General features: G+C 42.9%; 1 protein-coding gene across 1 annotated transcript in view; it reads left to right on the top strand.

The window, feature by feature from the left end:
• Positions 1-13040, top strand: part of CNP (2',3'-cyclic nucleotide 3' phosphodiesterase) — a 48836-nt gene extending 35796 nt beyond the window's left edge. The window contains exon 4 of the mRNA XM_078645432.1: positions 4791-13040. Within this exon, the coding sequence (XP_078501558.1) occupies positions 4791-5240 (450 nt within the window). The 3' untranslated portion in view covers positions 5241-13040. The remainder of the gene's footprint in view (positions 1-4790) is intronic.
• Positions 13041-18516: the final 5476 nt, after the last annotated feature.

Below are 18516 nucleotides of genomic sequence, written 5' to 3'. Positions count from 1 at the left end.
GATTTCTCCACGGCATTTGACAAAGTGGATCGTCAGACGCTGTGGAGAAAGATCTCTCATCTTGGTATGCCACACCATCTCCTGGGCCTCATAATAGAATTACACACAGACACTTGGTGTCAAGTGATGATGGGTGGCTCGCAGGGGCTTTCCCGCAGGATTAATACACATAATGGCCTCAAGCAGGGTTGCCTGTTGGCCCCTCTTTTGTTCTCTTTTTATATCTATGACCTCCCCGAGAAAGTAAACTCAGCGAAGGGGGATGCCCCTAGAATTGGTACAATGTCTATTGGCACTCTACTATATGCAGATGACGTCGCAATTTTTGATCTAACCCCCATTGGTTTGCAGCGTCGTCTGGATGCCTTGACTAATTATGCGGAGGAGCATTGTTTGAAAATCAACATTGGCAAAAGTAAAATCTTTGTCTTTCGCAAGAAAGGTCTTAGAATAAAGAAAGTGTATAAATGGCTGTTGGGGCAGGAAGAACTTGAATTGGTCAATGCGTACCTGTATTTGGGGAAGTTTTTTTCAAAAAACAGGCGTGACTCAGAGCACATCAACCGGTGTGTTGGTAAGGCCGCCTCCCAGGCTGGAGCTCTAAATAGATTTTATAAGACCTGTGAGAGACGTTATTTTAATCATGTTCTGTCAGTGTTCAAGGTTAAAATTCCCCCGACTTTAACCTATGCTGGAGAAGTTTTGGATAGGAATTACTGGCTCTCTTTCGATAAGGCTGAAGGCCGGTTTTTCCGTCAAATTTGTAATTTAAATTCCATGGCAGCCCCACATGTTCTTCGTTTGGAATTCCATTTAGTTTCTTCTTACACTTCTTTCCTGGCAGCGGTTCTGAGGTGGGGGAACTCTCTCTGCTGGGGGGTTGAGGGCACTTTAAGGGCCGCTCTGAGGCTGGAAATTTTTGTAAAATTAAAAGAGAAATCAGCTTTTTTTTAGATCTTTTGCCCATGCAAATCATCTATTTGGGCTCAATTTAAATAGTGACTCACCCATGCCAAAGTCTGTACTGAAGTCGTTTTTAAACAGGTCTGTAAGCACGATTAATACAACAAGAGATATAGCTTTAAGTCATCCTAAAGTTCGTAACGAGGTGATCCGTGTGAGTGCGACGGGGAGCGGACCCCAGCCCTATCTCTCATGGAATGTTCCATGAGAGATAGGGCTGGGGTATGGTATCAGAAGATTAATACTTCTTTTAAGAATTAACCTATTGCCCTTGAGATACGTAACGGGCATTTGGGAAAAAACTCCTAGAGATGAGAGAATCTGTGAATTATGCCGCTCCCAAATACAGGATCTCAATCATGTGCTATTTGTGTGTCCAGAACTTTTAAGGGCAAGGCGTATGTTTTTGAGACCCTCTTTTATTAAATTTAATATTCGTTCCGCTGAGGAGGCCCGATCTTTTGTGTTGTCACCTCCTAATGAAATGATCTGCCATAGAATATTTCAATTTTTTAAAACATTTCTGGATATTTATTAGAATTTCTGAATTGTAGTTTAGTTGGTATGTGCAATGTTTTGTTGATTGTTTAAGGTAGATTTTTGTATTTGTTATAAAGCATGCTTTTTTTTTTATTGTATTGGCGTATTTTTGTGGACCTCCGTTGGAGTTCCGTAACAAATAAACTAATTGAATTGAATTGAATGTGGACTCTGCACTGGTAGTGACTCCAGTTAATTTAACACTGGCTCACATAGAGCGCCAATATCTTAGTTGATGAAACCCCTTTTCTTAGCCTCCGTCTCATAGTCTGTAGACATTAGTAACAAAGCCACCAACCTTTGTTCCTAGCAGAGTCCAATGGCTCCTCCTTATAGAAGCCATGCAGTCTGCCCTTTGACTTGAAAGGGGCGTTTGCTGTTGCTCAGACTACTTTCTGTACACTTTGTTGTTGTGGGGTGCCCAGCGCCCTCCGCTCTGCCGGCTGGCAGTGGAGCAATGAGACAGAAGTATAGGTCAGGACTATTATATATGTCTACATTGCTTATGTGTTCAAATTGAAGGCAAACAGTTTCAGCAGACACCTACAATTACTTCACAAGCTGAAAATCAACCAGAAATTCCCTTTCTCCTTCTTTGAAACCAATAGCCACTTGGACAGATAGAATCATGCAGCACTCTTGAAATGAAAACTCATTGGTTTTCCCTCCTAAATGGGATGGGGTCACCGGATATTGAGGGATTGTAATCTGATTGGTTGGTTGGAGAGCTTTCTATATTCCTACCACCTCCAGCTCAACTGCTTTGGTTATAACAATCCTTTAAAAGATAAATAACAGCCCTAGATGTTTAGTCATCCTGGTGGTTCCTTGCACTTCCTTAATAGTCAGCTCACCTAGCCGTTTAGTATGTGCAGGCCATTCCTACAATAGCATTGATGTTTTGGCCACAGTCAGGAAATCCACGGCGAGGACCCAGTACAAAAGCAAAGGACTGAAAGACTGTCACTACATTTGTGAGTTACACACCTGAGTAAGTCTAGGTGGTAGTTTGAATAGCGGCGGAGGTAGGCTCTCCTGCGTGGAGCTTTCCCACCAGTTAAATCCCTAAAAGCATCCATGGGGCCTATCCACTATGCCATCTGACTCTGGGCAGTATGGAGGATTGCAGTAGAAACCGTGGCAGCCTTATGCTCCACCTGGCCCTATTCCCGATGCCCCCCATTCTGATGGCACCTGGCACTAGGAATGTCAACCTGAAACTAGGATTCCCCACAGGTCTCCCTCTGCACACTAGAGACAAAAAAGTGCTGGGGATGGGTGGTGTGATTCCTCCGACCCCCGCCCTCCCCAATAGGAATTCGGCATACCCGACATCATGGGTATGTTCCAAGTGGGCTAGTGTAAGCTTTAGTGTGACAGACAAGTTAAGCTTAGTTTGGAGCAGAATGCATTTCTGGACGCTCCAACCCTAGCCTCACTTTTTAACTTCCCCCTCCAGCCTGCTATAAACCACCAGCTCATGCATGTCTTTCTGCGAGACTGAGCAGACATTTTAGATCTCTGATGAGTAAGAAATTATGTTTGCAGAACATGGTGAGGATTGCTGTAGGACACAAAAAGTGCCATCGTACAAATGTACTCTGAAATGTAACTGTACTTTGTAACTTTAAACATACTGAATCTTAGATCTTTGGCAATTTCATCACTTGGGTGTCTAGTTCGCCCTATATTTAATGACAATCCAATATAATAGAAGGCTTTCTCTTAGCCCAAAGTTGTTGTCAGAATTCCACATGTCCAAGAAGATATCGGCGCTTCGATGTCGCTGGCTGTTCATTGCTATAAATACAGATAATGATTGTGGGTTCTCTCCCATTCTTTTTTTCACCCCACCCCTAAAAGCTTCCCTGCCTGAAAAGGGACTAAAAGCCATCTGCGTTAGGCATGCTTGTTGTTCATGGTTTTTTAAATCCTCAGGTAAATACATTGATATGACCAATTTACTTCTCACATGGAGGTGTTGACGCAAGCACAGCTGCATCAAGAGACCATCTTTGATTTCAAGCAGTGAACGGTTTTTGAGACATTGCCTAGTTGATGATTGTTTAAAGTGACGAACTTACGACTGACTGTGGTTGTCTTAAGATTGAAATGATTCAATTTGTGAGAACCTCAGGGCAAGACCTTGTCAGTGCAGAACACTCTTATCTTAAATTTCATACATGGGGTGCGCCAATACCTAGGATTGGGAGTGGAATAGTCCTGACATGGACTTTGGTGCTCCCCGACTGGAGCTGTCACTTCGGTTAACTCAATTAAGTTGGTAGCAAGTGATAAACATTCTTGTAAGAATGACAGACCTGGGTTGTAGTTTCAAATCTTTATAGAAAGAGTTATAGGCAGGTTACAGGATATGTGGCATTAAGTTAGGGTAAGCCCCAGTTTGTGGTGCATTTAAGGTGAAAGGAGATTATCTTCTACAAACTTGGACTACCAATGATGTTCTTCCCCTCAAGCGTGTGCGATCGAGAAGGCGAAATTCTAGAACAGATTCCCCAGCTGTCAATTGGTAATATAGTGATAATCTCAAATAGCCTTTAGAGATGAGTAGTTTATAAATTTATGCAGGAGAACTTTACATTTCTTCTGTGCTGATTTAACAAGCTCTACCATGCTATTTTCCTTTGTTTGACAAGTTGAAAGGAATATAGTTTTGATCCTACCTTGGTGCTTCTGCAACGTTTTTGGAGAAGTGTCATACAAAGCAGCACCCATTTGGCAGTTTGTTCGTATTTCTTGCATTTATTACTTCCAGTCTAAATGTTGGTCATAATCTATAGTTTTGTTACTAGTCCTAATCTTATGAATTTATAGCAAATGCCATATTGGAATGGAAAGCTGCACGTCTGTAACATCGTATCCATTTGCTTGATATATTTAAGAGCCATGCTTTGCTATTCTCCTATTAAGGAAAGGGAGCCCAGAGTTTTCAGGCTGCTCCTTTTATTGACCCATTGCTATCTGAAGTAACCAGTTCTCCATGTTGTTAAAAGGCTACAAATAATTGTCAACGTTGGTGAAATCGTTCTTGTTCGCCAGCAAACTTTAAATATTTAGTTTAAGTAAGTATTGTTACAGGTAAGTATCTATCATGTTAGTCCCATTTCTAAAAGCAGACTTTCACAAACTTAAAATAATGGTTATGGTGTCCTGTTCTATTTTCAGTGCTAAAAACCAGTACTAACCATATCTAAGTAAATACTTATGTAATATTGACTTGAGGCATAATGCTTATGTAAATGTAATTTATTTTTGTGTTTCAACAGGCTGTTAAGAAAGGATATGGAAAAGCCTTTACCTTAAGTATCTCGGCTCTATTCGTCACACCGGAAGTGGCCGGGGCTCGCGTGGATCTTGATGACCAGCAGCTGCTTTTGTGGCCAGCAGATGCTGAAAAGGAGGTTGTGCCGACAGAAAACCTTCCCAAGGGGAGCCGCGCTCACATTACCCTGGGGTGTGCGAAGGACGTGAAAGATGTCCAGACCGGGATTGAGCTGCTGAAGATTGTGCAGTTGCAAATAAAAGGAGAGAAAGGCGAAGAGATGGGAGAGCTTTGTGGCGGAGAGCTGCGATACTTCAATAATGACATGTGGGTGCTCTTCTTGCCCAGGAAAGTCGAAGTGAAGGCCATATTTTGTGGCTTTTATGGCAAAAGCAAGTCGAGTCTTGAAAGTGGCAAGAAAGATTCTGCCCTGCTCTCTTGCACCATAGTCTGAAGCGTTTCAAAGAAAAATCAAAAATGCAGAACTACCCTATGCTGCAACAACAATAATTATATAGGATCACGTTTTCTACCGCAATTCAACATCATTCATCTATCGTATTATCCCCATACAAACAAGAATTTAATTTACTGTGTCATTAAACTCCAGATCATCCTCTTCCTTCTGTCACATGGTATACCACCATGTGCCCCTATTAGGATCATCCTATGTCAAGGATGTTAAATTTGAAATAATTATCAAGTTCTTGCAGGGTGTAGAGGGCTGCATACATAGTTTGGTTTAATATGCTGAAGATCTTGTCAACATTTTCACCTAGTTTGTTAGCTTTTCCCTTTTCCCAAGTAGTGTGGATTGAAATTTCATACTGTTCAGAAGTCGAGGTCTTTTGCGGCTGTGCCTGTTGTATAACGCGATTGTGGCTTTTGAAGGAAAGCATTTGTTTTGTGCTTTGTCATTATGACCTCCCAGTGGCATCTCTGTGCACCAAGAAATCTGTTAAAAGGCTTTAAAATAATTTCAGACATAGGAGAAAAAAGACTGCACATGTAAAGTGCTTAAATTTCGCCTTCGTCTGTCTACTCTGGAATAGTTCTAAGCAAAGCAACCTCAGGAACAATTGCCGTAAGGTGGTATGCAAACATTAATTTAAATGGTATTATCGCCTTCTACTCTGGTGAAATTGTACCCCGAAATGGCGGTATCAGGACTAAAAAAACACTTGTTGACAGTTATTGCATACATAGCACCTATCTACACTTGACATTCTTTGAGGTCTGAAATTGTCAGGAATCATGTAGTTTCCATAAGTTATAAACTGTATTTCACATTATTCCTATAAATTGCACATTTTAGAACCATCCCTTTTGCGCAGTAGCGTATTCCAAGGCTTTGGTTAAAACCATGGAGAATCCAACATGTACCTGTTCTGTGACAATACGTTTGGATACGTAAAAATGTTAGACTACTGTGTGGGTCTTCCGTCCTGTCACTGGACACCCAAAACTCCTTTAAAAATGAGACTTCTTTCTGCGTTCCGGAACTACCAGTGAATTCAGAGAGATTTTCTTTTCATCTGCTCAGGCAGCCACTTCGCTGCAATTATCAACATCCAATTCATTATTCAAAGTTGTTTCTTTTAAGGTAACATTTCAAGTTCAATAGGGCTTTCTGCTAAGCCAAGATATTCATACAGGTGTTTTCGCAGAAGACTTATGCCCTCATTAAAAAGTTTCAGACTATGGCAGGGGTATTTGCCACGTGTGGTAAATACCATTAGCCCAGGGTGTGGTATTTACCACTTGTGATATATCCTCCTACTCTTTTTAATGGTGCATATCATGTGGAATCGGTTTTAACACACCAGAGTGCAGGTGTTTTGCCTTTTTACACAATAAACTTTGGCGGGTTTGATCTACCTGGAATTTATCAGGGAAAAGCTGCTAGTGAGTAATAATTTTCACGCAACTTGTCATTCAGATTCCTGTGAACTTATATGTTTGTACAGGGATCAGAATTCAGCTCTTAACTCGTAAAAAGGTCTAGGAATTTACAAAACTGTCCAAGAAAGTGGGATTTACTTTTCCATCCTTCCCGTCATTACTAAAGAGAATTTTGGATCATCCTTTCCTAGTCTGACGGAATTCTAATCCATATTTATGAGGGAAACTATAGCTGTGATATTATTGAGAGAGCACTAAAGTTTAAATAAAATAAGAAACTCTGTCATCTGAACTGGAAAAGCAGTTTCAGGGAACCTGTCTTCCGATGTGTATACGCTAGTTTGACATTTGTTTCAAGAAAGACATCTAATTTCTTCTTGGCTGTGCTAGGGTCTGCTACACACAGTATCCCTTTTGTGGAAGATGTGTACTGAAGTGTGAACTCATGCCCTAGAGAACATTATTGCTGCAGTCATTGTTCCAAAAGGGTGATGAGCTGATAAATCCTTGAAAATGAGCAATGCTGAGGTTCATTTCTGAGACCTCCATTTTGTTTCTCAATTCTGTTTTGTATGATTTTATACCAAGCATATAAATCATTGAACATTTGGATTAAGACGTTTCTTACCAGGAACAGACATTTACCCGTTGGGTGTCTTTTATCTATTGACATGTGATCACCGAAACTAGTCCTGTTTTACGAAGTCATAGAGGAGGGTTTGATTTCAAATCACTCCTATATATTCCTTAGGGATGTCTATATGATGGAGAGCGAATGTTAAAGATCAGTAGACTTTTTGAGCCATCTCTCAAATAGACAAAGACTACATAACATCAATGCATCAACAAGCTATTGCTAAGCCTGGTGTTGACTTCTTGACTTCCAAAAGTTGTGAATGCCTTTAGTTCGTTTTATGGTCCTGAATAATTAAGCATGTTGGAAACTGGGATGTAATGACTTAAGGAACCTTCTGTTAAAACTAGCGTTTTGCTGGTTGCCACTTATATAAATATCAGACAAGAATTATATGATATATTCAACACTTGCATCCCCCTATGAACGCTTTTCTTGCTAGCCCACTACAAGTGGTGGTCCTGTCTGTGAAATTGTCAGATTTTTGCTTCTGGTCTTTTGATTGAATTACTTTCTCCATTCCTCCCTGACTAGTGTAACTGTCTCTTTTATAAAAAAATATATATTCATAACTGCTACTGAAATTAAAATTAAAGTGTTTTCTAAAAAGTAAACCATACCTCACAATGTGCTGACCCATGAGAGAGGGTGCTACTAATATGCATCCGTTTCACCCGTTTATACTATAGGAGTTTTCACATTTAGTTTTATCCTTATGTAACCTAAATTGGCCCACCATTTTCACAATTATGAATTGAATGACGGCTTACACCTATTTAAACGTGTAAAGGAGGCAACCTAATGTAAGCCCTCTGCCAGCCCCACTGGGTCAAAAACCAACAGGTCGGATTTGCTGCTTTCATTTTAAGTTGTGAGCCTATTTTCCTTTTTTTGCACAGTGGTGAACAGAGAGGTTACATGAGTCAGAGGTCGATGGTTCCTTATTGGCTGTCAAAGGGCTGCCTGTAACAACATTGAACTTCAGGTAGTTTCAGGTTAAATGCATGTCCTCTTTAAATGCTGCCACCTTCATTTTAGTTATATGTGGAACACTCTGTGGATATTGTAATTCGTTTTCTTCATCATGATCCTATTTATCATAGATTCCCTATTGGAGACCTATGACATTATGTAAACAGAGCAAGAATACTGTATCATCAGTTAGGGGGTTGCCTTTATATAGGATCTATATGAGCGGTGCCATCCAACACTATAGTAGAGATATGGTGTCGCTTATTGTTTACAGCAGGACAGTTTCCCACTTCTGCTGCTAGAATAAATCTGGTACCAATGCATGATGTTTGCTGGTGCTCCAGGAAGAGTGCCCCTATCTGTAATTATCTAAAACTAAGAATGGGAGATAGCAGTCTCTGGCACCATTTTCCCCTCAAAGGTGACAGCAACAGGTGTTGCCAAAGTGCAAATGGTTTTAGTCTGAACACCATAAATCTTCATGTGTTGTGCAGTGGGTGGGAAACAGAATATAGGAAAAACGTAAATATTTGTGTAAAAGATCTGATGATCTAGGTTATGTCAAAGTATGTGTAAGTGGGGATAGATTTATTGAGGATGGGGCGAAAAACTAATGAATGTATACAGCGATATCTTGAATACACACCTTTTAAAAAGTGTATGGTTAGGAAACCTGAAACAGTTTAATTAAATTCTCGTCTTACAAGTCTCCATAGCTTTTTTTTCCCTTTTTCAAACCTACCTTGAGAAGGTGATCCCAGTGTTGCATTTAATTAAAGCAACAACTCTTTATATATAGGAACGGAATCAACCTGGGTTTGTTTTTAAAAAAATACCTTTTAATTTAGTTCAGTTAATATAGTTTTTAACTTTACATATATTAAGTGTGAACCTTGCTTCAGAAAGACTGCTAGATGTGAAGGGAGACCACTGAGAGAGGTGGGTTATCAATAGGAGTGGGCAGGGAAGTGACTGTTAGAAAGATGCCATATGGTTAGGAGGTAGGTAGTGATGGATGATGGTGGAGAGAGGTACCTTGTCGTTGGGGGTGAGGAGTGCATTTATTAACGTTAATAGAGGTGCCTCATGAAGCTGCGGGCTACCAGGAAAGCAGGAACGTCCTGGCGATGAAGTGGTATGGGGACTGGGGAAGGGTGCTTAGGGAATGCCTATCGTCTGGTCCCCTCACTTGCACTTCTAGGGGTTGTGCCTGCCAATGTAATGACTCCTAGTGCCGCTGGCTCCAACAGGGATTCCCGGCCAGGTAGTTAAGAGTATTGCAGCATCGTTATCCATTGGCTTTAGGGAAAGTACCCAATGAAGGCCAGGTAGGGTGGAGATACTGTGGTCACCGTTGTGCAGACCTTTGGTTATATAGGCAGCATCACTGTAGATGCAAGGATGTGTTGCCTGGGAGCAGGGAGATTGCTCCCAGCAAGTGCAAAACAAACAGGACCCGAAGGGTTAATCTGAAGTTGTATTCTATTAGGAAGGGTTTGATTTTGTGAAGACAGTTTAAATAAAAATCTTTATTTTCGCTTTACGAACCATAGTAAGACATTCAGCTCTCAGGTCAATCATGTTATACAGTAGGAGTTTCGGTTTGATATGTACGGACGAATCGAGACCTGATTAGCAAGTCAACTCCACGTTCCAACATGGTCGATGGGTTCAAACAATACAAGTTTGAAGACAAAGTTGTCTATGCCTTTCTCCTTTGAATTGTTCACAAAGTTGGAATTTCCATTTAAAGGAGACATGCAGCCCCCCCTTCAGCGGCCGGAAACCCTTACGGGTGAGTAGTTGCGCTTTACCAGAAACCTGATTGATGGAGTTCAAAAATTGGAATGTTCCTTATTGTGAAAATGTCATTTACCAGTCAAAACTATATTTCATTTTATTTAATTGTTAGCCCCTTTGGTAGGATGGCTAGTACTCCGGCTACCATCTATTCTGGTAGCCGCTCACAAAATGAAGGACAGTGTTCGTAAGAATGCTATGACTACGAAGTTAAAACTGAGAAAGATGAACATGTTGGGAAATTTAGAATGAGCTAAAACATTACTATCCCGGAACAAATTATTTTGTATTTTTGTTGTAAACGGTGGTATGCTGATCTTTTGAACAGTGTTTCTAGTACACCATGCTAGATGTGCAGTCTCAGAACTAGAATTTGCTTGTTAATAAAGGCGGCTGTTTCTAGCAGACCTACAGAGCATTTACAAACAAACCTGACATCTGCTTTACATGGTCTTGAAAAGGCCCCAGGGGTCTTGAGGGGGGGGGGATCTCGATTGATGGACCCCCTCTGACTACAGTCACTTATGAGCATTCCTTACAGAGCATCACACGAGGGTAAACAGGAGTACTAAGAAACAGGTAGAAAATAAAAACACGGGTACTTTGACTAATGCAGCATCACAGATTCATTATGGTGTGGTCATGATATATATGTCCCAAAGTCTAAATCAGTATGCACTATTATATTTATTTAGGTGCTAGCTATACACAGAGTAGTATGTTGTTTGCAGATACAATACTTATTAATCAAAGGAGAGAGAGAAGCTGAGATCAATTCGGCTTCCAGACGAGGATAGATAATCAAAAGAGAATGGATCACTTGTGCCTGTATTACGACCAGGGTCAGATATGTTAACAGTCTTTAAAAACCCTCAATCACATACAGGAGCAGTATATCTTGATTATCCGCTTCTTACATAACTTAAAAGCATAATCATCAGGTCTTTTTTAGCCCGCCGGTTCCTCGTGGAAGCCCTACTCTGGAACAGTAAGTTATAGGTACTATGGACCAGTAACAATTCATTATCAACCCCACATTTGCACAGGTCCTGAAGAAAGCCCCCGACCCATCTGGGCGAAAGAAGGGCTGAAACATGTCGACCACTCACACGGATAACAAGGCGCTATAGAAGAGAAACATTTCTGTATACGCACCGCCCTGATTTTAACCTTGCCTTATCCCCAACTGAATAAAGTTTCTTAGGGGTGGAGATTTAAGCACTTTGAACTCACCATGCCTATCTTTGTCTTATCACTACTATAATCATCAGATGGTCTACCTCCAGGTGGAGGAAAGCATATTGTTAAAAAAAGACTAGATGATGCTTTCACGTTATGTAAGAAGTCAATAATCAAGATATACCGCTCCACCGCTCCTGTAAGTGACTGAGGGTTTTTAAAGACGGTTAAAATATCTGACCGTGGTCGTAATACAGGTACAAGTGATCCATTCTCTTTTGATTATCTATGCAGATACAATACACCAAATGTATATGGTGAAATGGGAAGTTCTAAGCATGGTCAGTATGTATAAGGTGGGAAAAGCCAATTAAGGCAGGTTGTAGCTTTCAGCTTCCTTTGACATTTTAAAAGGCATTCTATTGACTGACTTAGCTTATGCTGAAAGTAGTACTGAATATAAACTGGAGTTTGGTTACTACGCAAAGGATAGCGTTAAGTGGAAAGATTTAAAATAAAATAGTGTGGGAAATTATAAAGGATACTTCCTTAGAGCGGAAATTCTGCACATGACAAAAAAAAGAGTGCAAACAGTAAACCGCAAGTGATCGCATTTTGAGACTGTTTTCATAATTGTTTCTTTAATGTGTTTTTAAAACACTTAAGCCAATTTTACAATGTTCATGAAACGCATTGTCACATTTGCCCTAGTAAAATCAAGCTAGTTTTGCAAATTGTTATTGAGTATGCACATAAAATACACCCACGTTCATTCTTTTTCCCAGCTTCCTGTGTCATTTATTTGGACCATTGGTAATGGGAATAACTGGGAGCCCATGATGCAGTCCCCACACTAAACTTTGGTGTGTCATCTTTTATGTACCCTAAGATTCTTTGTTCTGGTAGTTGTAAATCTGCACCAGGATCATGTTTCTACAATTAAAATGGGTTTCTTAAGCAGTACAGAAAATAAGGCAGAGTTTGCTTCGTGAGATAAATCCACAACACATGGAGCCCTGGCAAGTTGTTGAGGCCTAGCCTCTTTCTCGTCACAACATCAGCGCCATGTCATGAGACCTGACTTCCTGTATTCGACATTTCCGCCTTTGCCCTGGTCCTTCTATTGTTCACTGAATGGAGACCTCTCAATGAACTTTGACCTTTAAAGCGACCAATGAGGAAGAAGTTGACACTTCCTGAACTGACAGCACCAGTTTTATTTTGAAAACATTACTACATTATATTTTACTAGTCATACATGTTCATAACCTGTTTCTTGAACATGGGTATTTTTATTCAAGAATCCACCACGAAATATAGGAACAATGTTACAATGTATATCATAGCAGCGTAAATGAATTCTCAAATGTTTGAATATATTATGGAAGAACTATATTTGCCAGAGGCTCTCGGTGGCAAAAAGAAGTGGTGGCTATTTTATTCTAGAATACCAGTTCGTTTGTGATTAATGTAGCCTGCTTGCCTAAATAACTGTGAATTCATTATCGTATGTATTGAGACTTACATAGTGCTTACTAACGCTGATGAGGTGGCGAAGCACTGTTACTTATATCTGACTGACTGTGCAGATTCAACATTAATTACTGTCAAAACGGAACATTTCTGTACTTGTATCAGTAACGACATACGTTTTTACCCGCTAAGTCACTTGCCTTGTATTAACAAGCAGCTTAACGCTTAGTTGTATCTTGCACTCCATGAACTGTAAGTCTTATGTCAATAAACTCAAAAAAAACACTAAGAAAATGATTGTTTCTTGTCCTCCATTACTGTGAAGTACATGTGTTCCAGAGAAGGGGCGGGAGGTGTTCTGATAGGTGGAATATGCGGGCTCGTCACCTGTTCCTTCCTCTAAAGCATTGGTACTCGTAAACATTTTCCCAGAGGCTGCAAAATTTGGTCTACGGTGGGACTGGGGGCCGCACTGATGCCAGCGGGGGGTGTAAAGTGGGTGTAGGCGAAGCAAAGCATGTATATCTAGGCTGTCTTTACAAATGAAGGTGTTCCTAAAGATAAGGGCCTAGTTTATTCCTTTCCCTAACTGTAATTAACCTTTAAATAAGTGTTTGCTGTATATTTAACTTTTTTTCCATGTTCGTGCTGAGTCAAGTTAACGACAGCCCAGTGCTGCTTCTGCCCAGGGGGCTGCATGTAAAGGTCAGGAGGGCTGAACTTTGATTATCACTGCTTTAAAGGAACAGTACAGAGTCATTCACAGGGTCAGATCTGCACATGGATGTACTGTTCTGTAGGAAAAAAAACTGATGGAGTAAGTTATGGCCATGTTGAGTCCTGGCCTCTCCTCTTACAAATGGGCCCTCCGAGGCACCCACTAGGTAGTGATGCATCTGGAAACTACTACTTAAAGGGGCATATTACCAACAACTAGCGATAATTATCGCTATGTTGGCTTAGCAGCAATATTTTTATCGCCGAGCTGCGGTGATTTTTATCGCTTAGGAGCCTTGCTATTATCAAGGTTTATCTCCTAAGCGATAAAAATCGGCCGAAATTCATGAATATCGCTGAAAAGTCCGCGATATTCATGCATTACCGAGCTAATGCTCTTAGCCATGTTATCCTCCTCCCATTGGATAACATGGCTAAGAACTGCTCAGGGCAGGTGTTAGCTTTTGGAGATATTCGCGCTTAGCGCGAATATCTCCAAAAGTTGGTAATAGGAGATAGCGATGTTAGCGACTGTTTCCAGTCGCTAACATCTTGGCACGCCCACTTTGCATGTCATTAGTGATAAATTTCACTGACATGCAAAGCGGGGCCCAAGATGGTCGCTATCTCCTACTAGCTGTCGCTAACTGGTGTTAGCGACAGCTAGGTAATAGGGAGATAATTTTATCTCCGCTTTCTTGGCTTTTAAAGCCAAAAAAAGCGGAGATAAACCCCCTTATAGTTCTTAAGTTTATTTAAGACAACCTACCCTCGTTCGATGAATCTTGGGGCTCCTTAGCCAAATGTCTGGTAGAAGAACGGAGACTTCTAGAAGGAGCACACTCATTCCCTTATATAGCTTGCCCCGATTGCCTACAGTGCTTTGTGAGCAAAGACAAGTGTTCCAAAAAGAATCTTTTTTAGGTCGCCGAAAGCTGCGCAAGCGAAAAACTTTTGTTTACATGTATGGGGCTTCGTCCCGTCTCTGTCCCATTGGCTAGCTCCATAAATGGAGGCTAGCCATTGGAACAGAGATGCGTCACTCATTCCCCGAGCAGATTCGTGGGCGTTCCCGCGATTTTTACTCATCCCGCCCCCTTGCTATCGTCATGAGGCGATGGGCGGTGTTTTTAAAAAAAAAAATTTTAAGCATTGTTTTTGCCATTTTGGAAGTGTCGTTTGTAGGGGTAGGTTGCACGATGTCCCTCTGTCCGTTCCCGCACCCCCTCCCGTGTCCGTGAGCCCGTTCCTGTCTGCCCTCGTCTTTGCAGCCATCCTTCGGGCACCTCTTCCCTGCTGCTCGCTGCTGGCACCTCTTCTTCCACCCCGCAAATGCCACTCTCCCCCTGCCCCTCGTCTGTTGCCCTCGTCCCAGCTTCCTTCCCCCTCCGTGTGTGATCTTGGCATGTGAAGGAAGCGTTTCTCTTTTGTCTTTCAAATTCTGGTTTTATTGGCAGAGACACTTCCCATCAGTGAGGTGAGAGCAGGACCTGGGATCCTTGACGAGCCCACCCCCACCTGAGGGAGCCCCCCACCCCCACCTGAGGGCGCCCCCCACCTGATGGAGCCCCCCCTCCCCATTTGATGGAGCGCCCCCCCTCCACACCGCCCCGCCCTCTGTTCAATTACAGACTCGCCCCTCCCCCTTTTCAGGGTGGACGGGGTCTCAGCCCCTGCGCCGTCCCTGCTCATCAGACGCGGTGTGAAGATAGCGCCTCGGCTCTTGTATCCATTGTGATGCGCTGCACAAATGCGCCGTTCCGTTTGCCGGACGCCTCTAGGCGCTGGACTCAGCTCACGGAGGGGGTCTGGGTGCATGTTTGAAGGCGGGGTTCGGGGTGCTGGAGTCTGCGGGGAGGCATCGGGCGTGGCACTCGGCCCGGAGTGGGATGGAGTGCGGCGCACGACCCCCGGCGCCCAAGACCAAAGTCAGCGCCAAGCGCACATGTAGCGCCAATATTTACAGCGCCAAGAGCTCGGGAGAAGGACGGAGCGCCGAGAAGCGAGGACGCGAGGCGCACAAACGGCAAGGGGCTTATTTACAAGCCCCCTGCACGGCCAGTGTCACTTTTAACATGGGAAAAAGTGAGGTATCGGCGGCGCAAGGGGCTTGTACATAAGCCTCCAAATGTCTTTGAATTGTAAGGTGAACGTTTCCAGGCCCCAGAAATAGTAACGCAAATACCCCAGCGCGGCGCCTGTCCGTGGGACGAGCCTCTAAGCGCTCTCACGGAGATGTATTATATTAGTTTTATTTGACCTGCTTATAAAGCGCAGCGTGCCCGCGAGGAGTGTTAACGCAACACTTGGAGAGTATTTCTCTTAGGATAAAACAGTATTAACTGCAGAAATGCACGACAGACCTTGCAACCTTGCGGACAACATGGACAATTTGAAGATCAGATTCTGCAAACCGAGCTGCCGTCTGTGCCTCTTCAAGGACCTCATCTCTGAAGGGCCCTGGGAGCATGAGACACCGAGTCAGCCATGCGATCAGCAGCTTACACACACACACACATATCTCGGCAGCAGGCACGTGAACCCACCGAGCTGTCTTACAGGTATCAGAGTCGCGTGGGCGGCGCTGTCACCAGCAGACCCCTTCAAGGCTCGCAGCTGGCCTTTATGACTTTCCGTAGTTTTTAGGTCTCGTCCTTTACCATTCCGAAGGAATGGGAAATGGCGAGAATTCAAGTGCTCGAACTGATTGTCAAACCACCGCATTTTTTCGTGGCGTTTTCTTCGAGTGCACGTGGCCACATGCACGCGCTTTTGGCCCATACACTTTCATGGCCATCTGTTCCTCAATGTCCCTCCCACCCTTCGTTTGATCTTGCCGCGAGTTCAGGCTAATGGCCCTCCCCCAGCACAGAGCGCGCATCGCGGCCGCACAGCACATCAAAGGGCTTCTCCCAGCGTGTGCTGTGCGGCTTCTCCTCCCCTAATTATGTGGCCGGCCGTACTTGTGTTTCCCGGCCGCTCTTGTATTTAATTAGCAGCAGCAGCATTTCTCCTGCGCCAGGCCACATCAAAGGCTCTGTGCCACTTTCACCCACACAGCAACACTTACAGACACGCAACGCCACTCACACCCACGCAAGCCCACTATCATCCACGCAACACCACACTCACCCACGCAATGCCACTCACCCAAGCAACGCCACTCACACACGCAACGCAACTCACACACGCAACGCAACTCACACACGCAACCCCACTCACACACGCAACCCCACTCACACACGCAACGCCACTCACACACGCAACGCCACTCACACACGCAACGCCACTCACACACGCAACGCCACTCACACACGCAACGCCACTCACACACGCAACGCCACTCACACACGCAACGCCACTCACTCACGCAACGCCACTCACTCACGCAACGCCACTCACTCACGCAACGCCACTCACTCACGCAACGCCAGGCTACACATCCTAAATAACAATCATTTGCAATGCTATAGGTCTCCCATTTACTTAAATTGAACATAATGGCATTGTAAATGACAATAACTTTCAAAAATGTTTACTTTACAATAAATTGAAAAGGCATTGTCATTTACTATGCCAACAGCTTAAAGTTGCCTAAATGCAAGACTTATTGCATTGCAAATAGCCAATAGGGCTCGCTTTTGGGACCATCTAAGTGTTTATGCATGCGACATTTTATGTTGTTGCAACAAGGAAATTATGCTGCATAACTACTTATAAGGGCCCAAAAGCGAGACCTATTGGCAATGCCAATTGCTTGTTAAATACGCCGAGTAAGCAGATGTGACAACACCTCACAGCATCTGGCAACTAGGAAATGAAATGTTCCCCGGATGGCGATGCTGCTCGGATGGCCAAGTAAACAGAGCATCGCAAACACCGGGCAAGTCCCACGAGTGAGAGGGTGCAGCGCCGCTGGCGCTGTCCAAGGGAGAGGCCATGTGCGCCCCCTTGTGGCCATCCGCGGCAGGGCTTGAAAGCACGTGCGCAGCTGACAGCAGAAGCTGCCGCCCATGACGTGGCAGAACAGAACAGGAGCTGTTCTGCAGTGCACGTCATGGTCATGCCGGCCGGTCCAGGGTTGATATGGTTACAGTATGTGTGGTGATGAATGATGTGCTCTATATATGTGGGAAACTGGTAGCTGTGGTTTGAGCATGAGCTATTACAGAGAAGTTTTTGAATAGTTGCAGTTGCACATTCTCATACCTACTTTGAAAAGGTATATGAGTGGTAAGAGCCATGTTTTCGATGTGTGCTGGAATTTGAGGTGGTTGTCAATATCCCCATGTCTCCTACTCTGTGACCACAAAGAATTCTCTTTGCCTTGTGACTCTGCATTTGTCTCCATTGAACCTTATCTTCCATCATAATTTGCGAGAGATTAAGCTATTGGCATTGTAAATGACAATGCCATTTATTTATCTGTTTTCAAAACCAACACATAAATAAAAATGTTGTAATTTACAATGCCAATAGCTCTAACTTTTGCAAAGGCGAGACCGTTGCATTGTAAATGCTTGTTTTATTGGGAGCCAATGAAGAGCCTTCAAGTAAAAGGAATTATGAGACTTTGGGGGGGATTCAAGAAAGTTTGAGCTGCTGAATTCTGGACAACTTATGTGCTCTTGTTTGCACATCTGCACACTCAAAGTTTTGTAATTCTTTTTTTGCAGATGCAAGCGTCCTCTATCGGCATGGTAATGGCATGGCTAGGTAGTAGTCTAGCCTTAGGACAGAACAAAGACTAAAGGTGTCATTATCATAAAAGAACAGAAAGGGATTTTATACCCGGATTTTATACGGAGGGGAGAAATTGTATACCTAGTAATAGTGTGAACTGCAAGGGAATGTTTGGCAAAGCATTGTAATTTTTTAGAAAAATATAAATATTTTAATAACAAATACAGTGCAACCAAAGTTCAAGACAAAGTTGAAGAACAGTCAAACTAATATTTTTTTAAACATAGACATATTTTACGTCCCCAGCCTAGAATTGATATGAGCCTGGTGGGAGAAAAGCAACGTGTGAAATTTTAGGAAATACGATTTA

Source organism: Lissotriton helveticus, chromosome 5_1 (genome assembly GCF_964261635.1).
Source record: "Lissotriton helveticus chromosome 5_1, aLisHel1.1, whole genome shotgun sequence".
Taxonomy (NCBI): Eukaryota; Metazoa; Chordata; class Amphibia; order Caudata; family Salamandridae; genus Lissotriton; species Lissotriton helveticus.
This window is presented reverse-complemented; position numbering and strand designations above follow the sequence as displayed.